The following is a 16813-nucleotide window of genomic DNA, read 5'->3' on the forward strand; positions in this document are numbered from 1 at the left end:
TGACAGTACATTAGTTCTATTTGTAGCACGCACATTTAGTTACTTTTGTACAGTTCAATAGGCTATAAGATTTTAGGCATGGTGTCTAATTTGTGTTTGTTTGGAGTTACCAGTGCTGTGGAGGAATGACATGCCAGGCGGGAACAAAAGGGACACGCCCCGCCAGTCTCCGCCCTTAAATAGAGGAGGCGGCCAATTTGGCCGAGTCCAAATGTTGCTGCATTGTGGGGGGATTGTTATGTTTAGTCTGAGTATTTCAGTTATTACTTTGGATCTGTGTATTTGGATCTTCTATTATGATTTATAGTATATTGTAATTATGTTAATCCTTTTTCATAGTTGCCTTATTTTGGTTATTTGTGGGTTAGGTTGTATGTTTGTCTATTGGTTAATGTTATGGAAGCAGCTGCTAGTTGTTGTGAGCCCATGAGCTAACTGACTATTCTGCTCTTATTGTGCTGGATTAGCATTGGAAGCATTGGAACTGATGTGTCCAAGCAACAAGACCTATCTTAATTTATCTGACATTATTTAATGTAATTTCAATTCACAGCTATTTCAGTGGCATGACTAGCTTCCGTCCTACCAGTCCTGAACAGAGACAAGCCAGCCACGCACATAAGCCAGGCTGGACCTGGCCTGGTTTAAATCTATGGCTCAGTTTTATTTTAACTAAAATATGTATGTACCTACATGTATGATACATAATGTCCAATTTGGTGCATTAAAAAGATATAAACAGAACCATAGATAACATTTATCAGTGGGGAAGTTCTCTTTGAACCCATAATGACAAGATTTTTGGGGAGTTAGAGTCTCTGGGCTAAATCAGTTCCAGTTGTGGTCAAAGCTGTTATGCATGTTGGAGTATATAAAAGCATACTTTTGTCTTTACTTGCACATGCTCTGTGTTCACAGAAACATTGCACAGATCCTGTCCCCTGGACCTTGGAGGACAGTTGGTGTGGATGATGTTCAGGTTAGATATTCTTTTAAATGATTCAACTGAACCATACCATTTGATTGTCAATCCTTTATTGACAGTTGTACCTTCTTCACACCACAGGGCCTACCAAAGCAAGGATGTTCAAACAACTGTGGGGTGTTTATTTTGATGGTAAGACACTGGCTATTCACTATACATTATATTAGTCCTATGTTCTGTTGTTATAACATATGGAAAGTTATTATTTCTGTGATTTTAGCATGCAACACACTATTGTTATTGCTCATACTACTTGTTTATCATTCTTGACAGTTTTGGGGACTCACTTCCTACAGATTTTACACTACATGCACAACTCCTCCACAAACTCCTGCAGAGCTGGATGCTGATGTCACATGCTGTGACTTCTGGGGGGGCATTATAACTATTATAACTTGGGGAGTATTATAACTATTATAATTATTATCATAACTATGCTAAACTTCCCCTATATCTTAACTGACAGTCCGCTCTGTACATTGTTATGGAGGCCCGGTATGATGATGATGGTGTTAGGGGGCGGGCTCGGAGCACGTCACCAGCGCTCTCCGTGCGCTCCGACCTGCCGTCTACCTCAGCGCGCTCCACTAGGGCGTTGGCTAGGCAACGGCACACCTGGGCTCAATCCCCAATCAGCACACCTGAGACTGACGAGCAGCAACCCCTACAAAAGCCTCGTTGACCAGCCTGCCGGTGCCAGAACGTGGCCACCTACCCGGTTTGTCTCCAGCCTTTTTTCTTGCCTGATCATTTTCCCGGCGTGTTTTGTGTCTCATCCTCGTCTGTGTTGTTTTCCTAAGGACCCCCAGCTCATATGTCTCCTCTCGTCTCTCCCCGGAATCCCAGCCCCTCCCGTGCCTACCTGGAACCCCTGCCCCTCCCATGCCTACCTGGAACCCCTGCCCCTCCCATGCCTACCTGGAACCCCTGCCCCTCCCATGCCTACCTGGAACCCCTGCCCCTCCCATGCCTACCTGGAACCCCTGCCCCTCCCATGCCTACCTGGAACCCCTGCCCCTCCCGTGCCTACCTGGAACCCCTGCCCCTCCCATGCCTACCTGGAACCCCTGCCCCTCCCGTGCCTACCTGGAACCCCTCAGACCGAACCCCTGAACTTGACCCTCGCTCTGCTCACGGACCCCTTTGGATCACGGACATTGTTCTGATGCCTGAGCACATAGTCCAACGCCCCACCGTTCATATTTGATTTGATTTGATTTATTGATTTGCTGAGGGACACCGCAGGTTAATGAACAATCACTATAGGATTACAGAGCAATGCAGATAGCAAATGGAAACTTGTAGCCAGAAGCTAATTTCCACCTGTAGTCCCTGGGAAGATGTTCCCTAAAAATAAGAATACAAAACTAAAAACATACATCAAGATACAGAAACGTCAAAATACAGTGGCAATATACAATACAATACAATAGTAATACATAATATACATACTGCACCACGCCTGGTTACTCACATCTACTCACAGCCTAACACTGCACCCACACATCATTACGTGCAATGTCCTTCTGTATAGTTGCTCGCTGGCTTTTCACCAGTGCCTCAAACATCCTTTCTGAGCGAGGGACCACATCAGCTGTCAGTGGCCTACTGCTGTGTCACTAGGCACACCTTGCACCAAAAATACAACTTCTCCATTTCCAACACACATTTCCTTCTTTCTCTTCCTCCCTCAAGTCGTTCTACTAACATTCTCTTGTACTTTGCAGAACATTTAAAACAAAATGCAGGAAAAATAAAAGACAGGAATAAAAGTTACAGTGCAGTGTATGAATAAATAATTATTTGATTTAATAAAAAGCGGCAGCAAAAAGAAGTATTAAATAATAAAATTAAAGATAAATACAATCATTAAAACACTTGTTCTAAACGTGTCCTCCTGTACCAGTGGTATTGTGGTTGCAGTCTTCCTGCGTGGTTCCTAAAGTGTTTTTTTGTCTTCCTGCGCAGTTCCCAAAGCTCAATACACCAACATGTGTGCTACAAAAGTCAACTATACAGTAAATTATACTATAGACTTAAGTATTATAAAATATAAATATTATCTCCACTCATGACACTGAAGCAGCAAAGCCTAGAGCTGCTCTGAAAGCATCTCTAATATGAGACACACACACACACACACAGACACACACACACACACACACACAGACACACACACACACACACACACACAGCTACCACTTTGTTATGTCCGCCTGCTCCTAACACACAGCCTGCTGCTCCTAACAGTCACTCATGAGGCTGTAACTCTACGCATGACACATGGTCAAGAGGTTGTTGTTCCACTAAACGTGAGAATGTAGCCTGGTCCCAGCCCCTGAATAGCACTCCCATTTCAGGGCGTGGAAAGGCTCTTGTTCAGGGTGGTTTCTCAGGTGGAATTCCAACCAGGCCAATCAGCATCCTTTGAATGTGATGACGGAGTTAAACTGTGCAATGTGGTTGGTCAGGGCAGTGGTCTTTAAACTCTTTTCGATAATGTACCCCCTTTGAAATATTGTGTCAGCCAAGTACCCCTAAAAGCCTTTAAAGAGGAACACTACAGCACCATCAGTGTCATGTGTAATGTAATTAGTGAAATGAAATTTAGGCTAACATTTGACATTGGACACATTTTTGTCTAGCATAATCTGGGCCAATACAACAGCAGCTGGAAGTAACAGGCCTTTGTCATAGAAATTATAGTTTCATCATCTCCTTTTGTAATTCACCACCTCCCTCAACTTTTCACATAGCTGTGCTAACCTAATTCATGACAGGATGACCTCCAGGAGGTCCACACACCTAGAAATCTGTCTACTCCAGAATAACCATCCTTTGTCCCTTTGTCTCCAAGAAATTACCGCCTTTTCTCATGTCACGTGTCTGTATTCTCGACCACGCCTGCCATTTCATATGACGTACAATGGGTTAGCCAATCACATCCTCAAAGCGCCATACCTGTGTTTTGCTTGAATATAAAGGCAGCGCTGACCAAGAGGCGGCACTTCTTTGGGATACCACTCATGTGCGTCGTCTGGAAGTCCTTGCGCTCGTATGTTTTCTCAATAAACCAGACTTAACCTGTTTGAGCGAATCTTGGTAAATCCTTTTGGACTAGATCAGTTAAAATCCATTACACCTTCAGCTGTGGTGAAGGGCTTTCTGGCTTTAGCTACATTTCAATCTTTTGTATTTTATTAACATTTTTTAAGTGTCTCACGTACCCCCTGCGGGGCTCCAGGGTACCCCTGCGTCCCCCCATGTGAGAACCACTGGGTCAGGGGGTGAAATCATCACTGAGGACGCCCTCTTCTGCAACGCCCATCTCAGAAAACGCACTTTCAGACTGAGTAACCAAGTTAAGTGAAATGTCAGTCTGGGTGTCAGGCTGATTAGAATGGGCAGCGTGTGATCCTAAGGGACTGAGACCGTGGTGTCATGGTTGGTGCCAGACCTGGTGGTTCTAGTGTCTCAGACGTGGTGGTTCTAGTGTCTGAGACGTGGTGGTTCTAGCATCTCAGACGTGGTGGTTCTAGCGTCTCAGACGTGGTGGTTCTAGCGTCTCAGACGTGGTGGTTCTAGCGTCTCAGACGTGGTGGTTCTAGCATCTCAGACGTGCTGGTTCTAGCATCTCAGACGTGCTGGTTCTAGGGTCTCAGACGTGGTGGTTCTAGCATCTCAGACGTGGTGGTTCTAGTGTCTCAGACGTGGTGGTTCTAGCGTCTCAGACGTGGTGGTTCTAGGGTCTCAGACGTGGTGGTTCTAGCGTCTCAGACGTGGTGGTTCTAGCGTCTGAGACGTGGTGGTTCTAGCGTCTCTGACGTGGTGGTTCTAGCATCTCAGACGTGGTGGTTCTAGCATCTCAGACGTGGTGGTTCTAGGGTCTCAGACGTGGTGGTTCTAGCATCTCAGACGTGGTGGTTCTAGCATCTCAGACGTGGTGGTTCTAGCATCTCAGATGTGGTGGTTCTAGCGTCTCAGACGTGGTGGTTCTAGCGTCTCAGATGTGGTGGTTCTAGTGTCTCAGATGTGGTGGTTCTAGCGTCTCAGACGTGGTGGTTCTAGAATCTCAGACGTGGTGGTTCTAGCGTCTCAGATGTGATGGTTCTAGCGTCTCAGACGTGGTGGTTCTAGCATTTCAGAAACACCTGCTGTCCTCCTCGTCTTCTCACGCTCGCCAGTCTCCATCCTGGCCAATCCCACGCTGATCCTTCACTTCCCTCTGTCCCCCCCAGCAGAGCACTACAAGAGTCAACTCCTGAGGAGGAGTCCTAGGGGGATGAGTCCTGTGGAGGAGTCCTATGGGGATGAGTCTTATGGATGAGTCCTTGTGAACAGACCCAGGCCAGCCTCCAGACAGTCCTCTAGCTCAGGGGGACCAGCCTCTCTGATACCCTGGCTATGGTCACAGGGTTGACTGGGGTCAAGGGTCACAGGGTCCTCCCGCCCTCTCCTCCTCCACCGTTTGTAAACTGACATCCTCTCCTCCTGCCCCTGTGTTCCTGGGGCTCGTAGTTCTTCTGGGATTTGTAGTTCTGCAGGTGATATGGCTGCAGGCACACACAGAACCTATGGGAGAATCAAGTCCTTTAACAAAATATGAACAATATATAATTCACCAGGGATTCATGACCACGCAATGGGCAAGGTTGTTTAACAGAAAACACACCTCTGTATTCGCTTGAGATTCTCCTCCATCTCCTGATTAGCTAGCTCCACCAGGAAGTGGATGTAATCAGTGTGCGAAATACCCGTCAATATTCGGGGGGGTCCCCATCTCACGTGTGTTGCGCAATACCGGTCGAAAATGTATTTCTCAATATGCAGTAGGCCTATAACATTACAATATTTCATGGATGCAAGCCAAGACAATCAGTCTATAGCCTACATGACAGCACACACACACACACACACACACACACACACACACACACACACACACACACACACACACACACGTGTCACCAGGGCTCAGTGCTAGGCTGGGCCAATGAACTGCAATGGGGGGCACAATTATTACTAATTTTTTTTGATAATCCGATATGCTATAGTATTCGTAATGCAACCCTGACATGCATAGGAGGTTGCACTGGCTAAAGTTATTTTATAACAAGGAGAGGCCAAGTTGTGCATTACAATGCTGACACGACAACAATTGGCACCAATCCGGCGCACTTCCAAGAGTGAGTTTCTAGTAGAGTGAACCGGTGGGAATGCCTTCGGAATGCTGCAGCATACATTCCTGTGGCACATTCTTGCCCAAGGGCACACCGTCAGCCAATCACACGTCAGCCAATCACACGTTAGCCAATCACACGTCAGTCAATCACACGTCAGCCAATCACACGTCAGCCACACAGGAGCTTGAGACACAGCAGGTCTACAGGTTCATCATGAAACCTTCACACACACTCTCGCACACACACACACACACACACAAACACACAGACAAAATTATTAAACAATCCATTATCTTGGGTCTTACATGAGGCTTCTATGAGAACTACTTGAGAGTCTTTGTCTTCATACAGCCATTTTCAATGGGGGGCCAGAAACACCTCCAGTTGTTATATAGGTACAAATATGTTGTTTTAGGTCAGCTTCAGGTTTCTACAGTACTTTCTCTTTGCTGCTTGACTCCTCTGGACACTCTGCTTGTCAGCATTCCTTTGTTTTGGTGTTGGGTAAAGAGTCCAGCCATATCATTCATGTTTCACTTCTACTTCTCTGTGTAGAATCAGGTCTTCAGTGTTTAATTGTGTGGTGTCCATGGTCACCATGTTGGCAAGTGGTAATTTGACACAAACGACGCTAGGCAGGGAGTGTAGCATGCTTCACTTTGGGTTTAGTATTTTGTTTAGCACTCTGTAAAAAAAACAACTGTGAAACGCTGTGAAGATTATTCATGATTGACTGTTTGAATGATGCAGGGGTATCATTTATAATTTGATTGGTTTATGATTGACTGTTTGAATGATACAGGGGTAATATATATGGCTCAACTTTGATGACCTCTGACCTGTATGGTACAGGGTCCTGGCCCAACAAACACACAGAAATTATATTTCATAAACAGTACACTGTACTCACACACACACACACACACACACACACACACACACACACACACACACACACACACACACTAAGAGCAGTTGATGTAGCTCTCAGTTATACTGTACACAGCTTCCCTTAGTAACTGGTGATGAAAACAGTCTGGAGCATTTCTATTGGTTCATTTATATGGTTTTAATATTCAGGGATTCTCCAGACTGGTTTGTCTGGACAGGTTGGTTTCCTTAGATTATCACCCCAGCAGTTTCTCATAAACGAACTGTAGGTCAGAGGAAAGCTACTTTGCCACAGTCATTGTTGTTTTCAGGGGGGGGGACATTTCAAATAATTCATCAAATAATTCAGAAAAAAAGACAGATTTTTGGTTGAGCTCCACCAGTCATTTTTTCTGGGAAGGCGTGTCCTACTCTCCAATTGTCAAATAAAGATGTTTGTTTGCTTGCTGTATCACAAATGTATTTGATTTATGACTGATTGTTTGAATGATACAGCCACATCATTTGATTGATTTATGACTGATTGTTTGAATGATACATCCATATCATTTGATTGATTAATGACTGATTGTTTGAATGACTGCTGTGAGGCGACAGTACTAGGTACTGCGCCACCTGTTTGAATGATTGACTGTTTTGAATGAGGCAGGGGTATCATGTGATTGATTTATGATTGACTGAATGATACAGGTGTATCATTGTGTTCTGTGTAACGTGTAGGCTGACCTTTGATGCCCTCAGTACAGGTCCTAGCTAACCAAACACACGGAAATTATATTTTATATACTGTAACACTGTACACTGACACACGCACAGACACACATCTTCTGGTAGCTCCAGAATACATGTTCATGATCAGCTTCCATACGCCCACATACCCTCCAGAATAGTTGTTGTATACATAGAAGCCTTCCTCTAATCTTTGGAGCTCTAAAAAATCTGACGATATTCCTCTGTCTTAAGTCGCTCCATAGTTTTATGGTTTCAATGTTTAGGGACTTCTCCAGACTGGTTTGTCTGGACAGCCTGGTTTCTGTGAAACAGGATCAGTGAGATTCTCACACCAACAGTTGATGTAAGTGGATAGGAACGCAGCCATAATCTTTCTTTGTTGTTGTTTTCAGGGGGTAGATTGATTAAATTATGCCTTTTGTCAGTACTTGAGTTATCATATTAATGTAAAAATGTAAAATAATTAATTGAATAATTCCGTCATGCATTCTCACTTTTACATGATAGCCATTAGTCATCTCGTTCTACTATAACTGAAGCATATAATCAGCCACTTCCCTAATGGCATTATAGGCTTCATGTTATGTACTGTACACTTTCAATTCCCCATCAATCTGATGATCATTATCTTCTTTTTACATAAAGACCTTTATGTGAGAGGCCTCTGACACCCCAACTCTATGTATTCTATCCCTGCGTTACCTGCTAAGTTCTCATCCACTGTGCATTTACACTACAAGCCTGAACAGCCATGTGAGCGTCTACCTAGATACAGATGATGAGGCTGGAAATGACTCATCTGATTGGTCCAAGGGTCCTACACAAGAGACAAAAGAGAGAGAAAAGAAATGTTCAGTTCAGTGTATAATTCAAGTCTTCTCAGTTCTCCTCTCTGTGAAGAAATGACATCAACAACAATTACATGCTTTGCTTGATAAATAAAACATTTTTGGTGGAAATACATCATAGTCTTTCATCATAATGTCTCAGGTTTGTACTTTTCAGACAGAAACACTTCTCCAGATGCAAATGTTTCCAGAGCTTGCTCTTCGACATCAGTCCCTCCCATATTGTAAACATGAATCATTTTCCCGGTATCTCATTTGATCCCAAGCACACGGTCCATAAGCAGATACACACATTGTGGCATAGGCATGGCACGGATCAGCTCAGACCTTGTTTTGCTGAGGAAACCTTGCACGACTGGCCAAAATGGCTACTCAGGATATTGTTGATTTGGATCTAATTGGTTAATTGAGTTTTAAGTGGTCAGTTGATACCTGTGCTATTCCTTGTGCTGCCCTATAAAGAGATATGTCTGTCTGTTGCTGTAACACTGTCAATATGGTTGGCATGGCTGAATTTAGAAGAACTGAGTGTGACAGCCTGAAGAGACAAACATGATGAGTAAACAACGCTCTAACTCAATACAAAGTAAAACTGAATTAAATGTTTGACAATGTTTAAAAAACAATGCTGTATTTATGTAAATGACTGTGTTCTGATTGAGAATTAACTGTTAGTGACCGACCATACAGTAATAATGAACGTACAATGTTTGACCTCTGCCTAGCAACATGTGACATGTGTTTTTCTGAAGCAGAGATTGGTTTGTTTGGTTAAGAGTCAGTTTATTATCTGAGTGCTCTGCTCTCTTTCATCTAGTTGAGAAGTTGAACGCTGGAGGAACATGTCCTTGTCAACTGTGTTTTCCATTTGCATGGCTGTGGTTCTGTCCACGCAAAAAGCAGGTAGGCTACATTATCATAAACTACACACCGTGAGTCTGTATAATACAGTCTGTATAAAGTCTATGGTATTACCAGGTATAATTAGCTTTCCATCAATGAACTAATGACAGTGATCTTATTGTTGCATATTGTTTCATATAACATTTGTATTGAATGTTTCTGAATTGTTCTTTGACATGATTATCATGAATTATGAGAAAATAAAGTGTGTAATGAATTCAGATGAAAACTGTAATTATGCATTATTTGTTCTTCAATATTTCAGGTGGATATGAGAACTACAGGGTGGAACACTGCTTATACTCTACAGAGCAACCGCATGAGTACATAGTCTCTTTTATTTATAATAAGATTGAGAATGTCAGGTTCAACAGCACTAAGGGCAGGTGGGAGGGATACACTGAGCTTGGTCTGCATGCTGCTAAGATCTGGAATGATGATGCTGCTTACATGGCTGTTATGCGAGGGGAGCTGGAGCGTTACTGCAAGTACAACGCTGGGAACCACCTCTCTGCCGTACTGGAGAAGACAGGTGAGCTGCCCTCCTCACCACAACAACATCACATCTCTCACTCACCAGATGATACAACACCTCTTTCATCTGTTCACTACAAAACCTGTAATGAAGCTTCTGTCTGGTGGATATAAAGCAACATAGACCTGATGATGATTAAATGATGATGTTTTCATCTTGTGGGATGGGAGGATGATATTGTTTTTCACCATTCAGAACTGGTGGACTGCATTACTGGTCACCTCTGGGACTGAGAGAGATCTAGAAACAAACATGATGAATCTACACAGTTATATTAAAGACCAATAATAGAGTAGCATATTAAATACCAATAATAGAGTAGACATATTAAAGACCAATAATAGAGTAGACATATTAAAGATCAATAATAGAGTAGACATATTAAAGATCAATAATAGAGTAGAAATATTAAAGATCAATAATAGAGTAGACATATTAAAGATCAATAATAGAGTAGACATATTAAAGACCAATAATACAGTATATATAATAAAGACCAATAATACAGTATATATAATAAAGACCAATAATACAGTATATATAGTAAAGACCAATAATAGAGTTAATTAATAGAGAACAGAACCCTGATCAATATGATATGAATGATAGTGTTATATGAACTAATGTGTTGCTGTTTTTCCTCCACTATCAGTGGAGCCCTCTGTCAAACTTCTCTCAGTGACCCCCTCTAGTGGCAGACACCCTGCCATGCTGGTGTGCAGCGCCTATGACTTCTACCCCAAAAAGATCAGAGTGACCTGGAAGAGGGATGGACAGGAAGTGACCTCAGACGTGATCTCCACTGAGGAGTCGGTCAACGGTGACTGGTACTACCAGTTCCACTCCCAACTGGAGTACACGCCCAGATCCGGGGAGAAGATCTCCTGCATGGTGGAGCACGCCAGCCTGGACAGACCCCTCGTGAAGCACTGGGGTGAGTTCACTGTCCAGCTGTTGTTAGGGTGTTGTCATGGTGTACTAGGGTGAGTTCACTGCTCAGCTGTTGTTAGGGTGTTGTCATGGTGTACTAGGGTGAGTTCACTGTTCAGCTGTTGTTAGGGTGTTGTCATGGTGTACTAGGGTGAGTTCACTGCTCAGCTGTTGTTAGGGTGTTGTCATGGTGTACTAGGGTGAGTTCACTGCTCAGCTGTTGTTAGGGTGTTGTCATGGTGTACTGGGGTGAGTTCAGGTGAGCAGGGTACGAGTGCTGTGTTGTGGCTGGGTACCTGAATGACCCTGACTGTGACTGTGTGTGCTAGCGTATGATAGATGGTGGTCTGTCAGAAGCTACATACAGGACAGCTACAGTGTCATCACATGCTAACAGAAGGGTAATTTCTCCTTGACAGACCCGTCCCTGCCTGAGTCTGAGAGGAATAAGATCGCCATCGGGGCGTCTGGGCTGGTGCTGGGACTGGTCTTTGCACTGGCTGGACTCATCTACTACCAGAAGAAGAAATCCAATGGTGAGTCATCAGCTGTGTGTAGAGAACATGTACAGTCTTCATAGTCATCTGTGTGTAGAGAACATGTACAGTCTTCATAGTCATCCAGTCTTCACAGTCATCTGTGTGTTATGTATGCAACACACTGTAAAATTATCATGATGTAAGAAAGATTCACTTATACATTGAGAGATGTATTTTTCAAGAATACTGCTCCTGTGTTCAGTGGATGGTGGCAGCAATGTTGATTTATTTGTTGAAATATCACATAGTGATTGTGTCACCTCTGTCTCTTCACCCTCTCTGTGTTTATTTCACAGGGCGGATGCTGGTGCCTGCTAGCTAAGGTGAGACTCCTCTTGTCACAGAAAAGTTTCACCAACTACTACAACTGACTGTGCCTGATGGTCATTGTAACGGTTTTCTTTTATCTTCTCAGGTTTGCAGGTCTGTTTCTGAATCCACTGCTGAACTAGACCTGATATTAGAGCTTCCTTCTAACCAGAAATCTCAGTGTCACAGCTTTCAACTACAAATAAGCCTAATTCAATGGACGCTTAAAGAAGGTTGACGCGCTGCCACTTATTTGATTGCTTGTTGCTTGTTTGAAGATCTGGATTTGTGAATGAATGTGTCGGGCTTAATCATAGTCAATAGTCCAAAAAAGGTCAGTCATAACTGAGGTCAAAAAGCATAATTAGATCTCTCAGAAATAAAAGAAAATGTTTTCGCATTATAGCGGTATATCCTACGTTGCTTGCGGTTGAAACCTATATCAGCTCAGCGCTCCTCTCTGCACAGTAGTGATGTGACGTTCAAGAACGATCCGATTCTTTTGAACGACTCTTTAAAACGAACGATGGGAACCGATTCGCAGTTGTGGGAGCCGTTCTTTTTTCACTCAAGCTCCTCCCTACTACTTCACTGGCGAACAGGCAGGAGGAGAGCACAGTCATTCATTGTAGCCTGCTTAGTTTCTTTAGGTGTTGCGTGAATAACATAAGTCAGGTTTATTTACACACAAACACATTTTATACAAAGGGTAAATCCAAAAAAATGATATTGCTGTCAAAGCAGAGGCATGTGGCGCCACCTTGTGGAATATTTACCACATGTCCACACAAGCCATTACCAAATGAAATTATAGCCTAATCATTATTTCAGAATATCCCACCAATAGAATATATATGGCGTTCTTGCATGAGTGGAAGGGACTCTTTTACCCATCTGGACCAAAACAGGTCTGATATGAATGAATGAATGAATGAATGAATGAATGAATGTCTTTTTATTTCTCACATGGATGAGTATAGTGTATCAACTAAAGAAACAAATAATGCTTCAATTTCCACATCATCATCATCCATGATCGAGAAGGAGCAGGATGAAGATAAAATCTTATTTTTACCTGCCCCCTTATTCAAATGAGCGTAGCATTGCTTAATGGTCAGCCCATTCCACCAACAAGCACAATGCAACATAAACCAAACCAAACATATATATGCATAAGATATATAATACATGAATAATAATCCAAGGTCAAAACCCAACTATGCATTTTCAGTCTGAATGTTCTATATCTATACAAAATGTAAATTGAAATATTGTGCTACAGTGCTTTAGTTCATTATTCAAAGAGTTCCATAGTTTGACACCCACCACTGCAGTACACATCTGTCATAATGTGGTCTGTGCATACTGATGCTTAAAATCATATTTTCTTCTGTGATCATCATTCCCTGAAGTGAAAACAAACAACTTTTGTAACTGTTAATGTTTGACTTTTTGCCTTGTGCACAATAATCAGTGTCTGTAACTCAATTTGCTCTTTCAATTTCAATAGTCCAGATTTAATAAAAACTATATTTGTGTATATGTCTCTATGGTCTATAGTCTCTATGGTCTATAGTGTCTATAGTCTATAGTCTCCTCAGAGCCCTATCACCTCTCCTAGGCCGCGTTCTGAATCGCATACTACCCTACTATATAGTATGCCAAAACAGGATGTAGTATGTCCCAATACATAGTATGCCACATGCAGTATGGCAAAAATACCAGGATGACCTACTACATACGGTCGTATTTTGCAGTATGCAGGCCAGCAGGCTTTTCTGGCTATTCTGACCCACAATCCTGTGCGCAGCGGAAACGCAACGGTCACATGTGCGAGTCGTGACAGCTGTAGACAAATGTCGCGTTATGGACAGCGACGGATGTGGGCACATTTCAAGGCGCAATGTTATGACAAGGTAGGTAGTATGTCCCAATTGGATGCCTACTGCTTGCAAAGTACGTACTTTCTAAGGGCAGCTGTAGTAGGTACCGGTAGAAGTACTTTCTAAGGGCAGCTGTAGTAGGTACTGGTAGTAAGAAGTACTTTCTAAGGGCAGCTGTAGTAGGTACTGGTAGTAAGAAGTACTTTCTAAGGGCAGCTGTAGTAGGTACTGGTAGTAAGAAGTACTTTCTAAGGGCAGCTGTAGTAGGTACTGGTAGTAAGAAGTAGAAGTATGTGATTCTGAACGCAGCCCCAGGCTCCTCTCATGCCCTCCCCATGTTTGTATTAGGTCACTTCCTGAAGGGGCCAATCACATAAAGAACTGCATTACCCATAAATCTCTCCTCTGACGTGACCCGCAGTCTGGTAAACCTGCACCATGGAGAGAGAGAGAGAGAGAGAGAGAGAGAGAGAGAGAGAGAGAGAGAGGGGGGGGGGGCAGTAAATTCTTACCCTCAAGCTCAGGGTCTGGATGTGTAAAACAACTGGCTCACTCAGGAGCACGGAGAATGAACCTGGAAAGTTTTCCATGTTCTGAATCCTTCTGACGGCAAAACGGGTGATATTGGTGGAGTTGAGCTAATCAATCCTGAAAACAACACACTGTACTGTACTGTCATGTACACAGGGGCCCAGATTCATCAAATATATATTTTAATGAAATAATACTCACAAAACCTTCTGACATAAATGGCAAAAGATAGCGGAGAAATAAGCCATTTATTGAAATAATGCAAAAGAACCGATGGCAAAAACACATCATCTGGTTGCTTCTTTTATAACCCAGTTACAGAGAGCTCACTCCAGAACACTCAACATGAATATGCCATCAGAACAACAACGTGGACCAGCTTTGATCCTGGACAGAGATACCGGGCTCCGGTCTCAGTGCAGAACAGGACTGACTGACCCAGACCAGGTTCATACACTATCTAGCTGTTTCAATGTAGATTGAACAGACGCCCTCTGACAAGAACAACAAACTCTAAACACATTTTTGGAAATTACATATACATTTTTTCTTACAGCATTTACACAGAAAAAGCAAGTAGTACCACAAAATCCAACTGTCGATGGTAACACCATGGACGAGAAACTAAACAGAATAAACAAAATAGAACACGGAACGCTGGAAGAACGGTTCTCTGATGCCGCCTGAACCATTTAGTCATAGCAACGCTGAGAGAGAGAGAGAGAGAGAAAGAGAGTGGGGGAGAGAGAGAGAGGGGGGGGGGAGGAGAGAGAGAGGGGGAGAGAGAGAAAGAGGGGGAGAGAGAGAGAGAGGGGGAGAGAAGGAGAGAGAGAGGGGGAGAGAAGGAGAGAGAGAGGGGGAGAGAAGGAGAGAGACAGAAGGAGAGAGAGAATGAGAGAGAGGGAGAGAGAGAGGGAGAAAGAGAGGGAGAGAGAGGGAAAGAGAGAGGGGGGGAGAGGAGAGAGGGAGAGAGGGAGAGAGAGAGGGAGAAAGAGAGAGGGAGAGAGAGAGGGAGAGAGAGAGAAGGAGAGTGAGAGGGAGAGAGAGAGAGAGAGAGAGGGAGAGAGAGAGAGAGAGAGAGAGAGGGAGAGAGAGAAAGAGAGAGAGAGAGAGAGGGAGAGAGAGAGAGAGAGAGAGAGAGAGAGAGAGGGGAGCTGGGGTTTTCATGGAAGTATGAGGCTGGGCTGCTGGAATATACCAATCTCTCCTGGTACCAGTGGCGGAGGGGTGTTTTAGGGCAGATCTGGACTGTACCATGCTTCCACAGCCCTGGGGGGGGGTTGCTATTCACACACAAAGGTGGCCTCTCTTGGCGAGGGCGGGGCATACGGGCGGCTTGGCGAGGAGCTGAGGCTTGACCGGCTCCTGCTTGGCGTTGATGACCTCCTGGCTCTTGACGTACTTGGCCTTGTCAGCCTCCAGGCGCTCCACGGCGCTCAGGCGCTTGGGGTTGGGCTCCATCTGGCGCCGGAAGTAGTCCGGGCCCTTGTTGAGGATGCGCAGGGGCACATGAGAGCCGGGAACGTGCGTCTACATTTCGTGAACTTGTTCGGGGACGCGCGTAGGCCAGAAAAGCACAACTGCGCTAGTACAAAAGTCACCGGAAATAGTCAAATGACTACAAATTTGCCAAGATGGCGCGGTTCAATAGGGCTTCATTTGTGATAGCGCTCCATGAATGGAGTGGCTGTATCCAGTTCTATTAAAACATCCATGGGTAGGACTTACTAACGTGCATTTTTTAATGATTGGATCTCGGATATAATGACGTCACATTTAACAAATTAAACAACGCCCATTTCAAACCCACTGTCAGGAATGTTACAAAAACCTAAATGAGAATATTTCGAATTTTGATAGAAAGTAATTGCTAATACTTTTACATGTTGTTTATTATGTAGATAATACACTAAATTACATAGTTAGAAGACTTTTGTGGTTTTGAGTTTCCAGAGGCTTTAAGTGACATGTCCTCTTCCTTAGAAAACAGATATAGCAATAGATGAAAAGCTGATGTCATCATACATGTTTACTTATTCTGTTTATCCCAGTTCATTTCGACCTACAGACTCCCAATGCCAGTTTAAAATGAGTGCTGTCTACCTATTTAATTAATAGAAAAAATAGTCAACTGAATAAGCTGAAAAGAGAAGAAACAAAATAACACAATATTATGACTCAAATCATTTAAAACATTAGCCCTGCAATCTGAGAAAAGGATATTGTGTGTATGCTTTGCAACTTCATTCATACCTCAATCTCCGTTTCACTGTACTGATTGATACATCCAGGATTTCAGCAATTTGGGGAGTTCCAAACCCACATGACAGCAGGAATCTCAACTGTTCTTCTGTGATTAGGCTGCTGGAACGTCCAAAATCACCTGTCCGGACCAACGGGGCTTGATAACCAGAGGTGCCTAATGTTTCCAAAAGGGATTTAATGACAATAAATATGCATAAAAAAAATATGGATAGGCCTACATGTCAGCCACTATCACGACGATTTAAGTCAATCCCTTCTGGAGTTGACAAACCTGTTTGA

The 16813-nt window shown here is 43.5% G+C and overlaps 1 protein-coding gene across 1 annotated transcript; it reads left to right on the plus strand.

Moving 5' to 3' along the window:
- Positions 1-9992: 9992 nt before the first annotated feature.
- On the plus strand, positions 9993-12048 carry LOC311329235 (HLA class II histocompatibility antigen, DQ beta 1 chain-like; the record flags this gene model as incomplete). The annotated part of the gene is made up of 5 exons (XM_084463110.1): positions 9993-10074; positions 10730-11011; positions 11427-11543; positions 11843-11869; positions 11962-12048. 4 exons carry the CDS (start codon positions 9993-9995, stop codon positions 11866-11868), a joined length of 507 nt encoding a protein of 168 aa, XP_084319236.1. The 3' UTR covers position 11869; positions 11962-12048.
- Positions 12049-16813: the final 4765 nt, after the last annotated feature.

Source organism: Borostomias antarcticus (assembly GCF_949987555.1).
Source record: "Borostomias antarcticus genome assembly, contig: scaffold_219, whole genome shotgun sequence".
In the NCBI taxonomy this organism is placed as follows: domain Eukaryota; kingdom Metazoa; phylum Chordata; class Actinopteri; order Stomiiformes; family Stomiidae; genus Borostomias; species Borostomias antarcticus.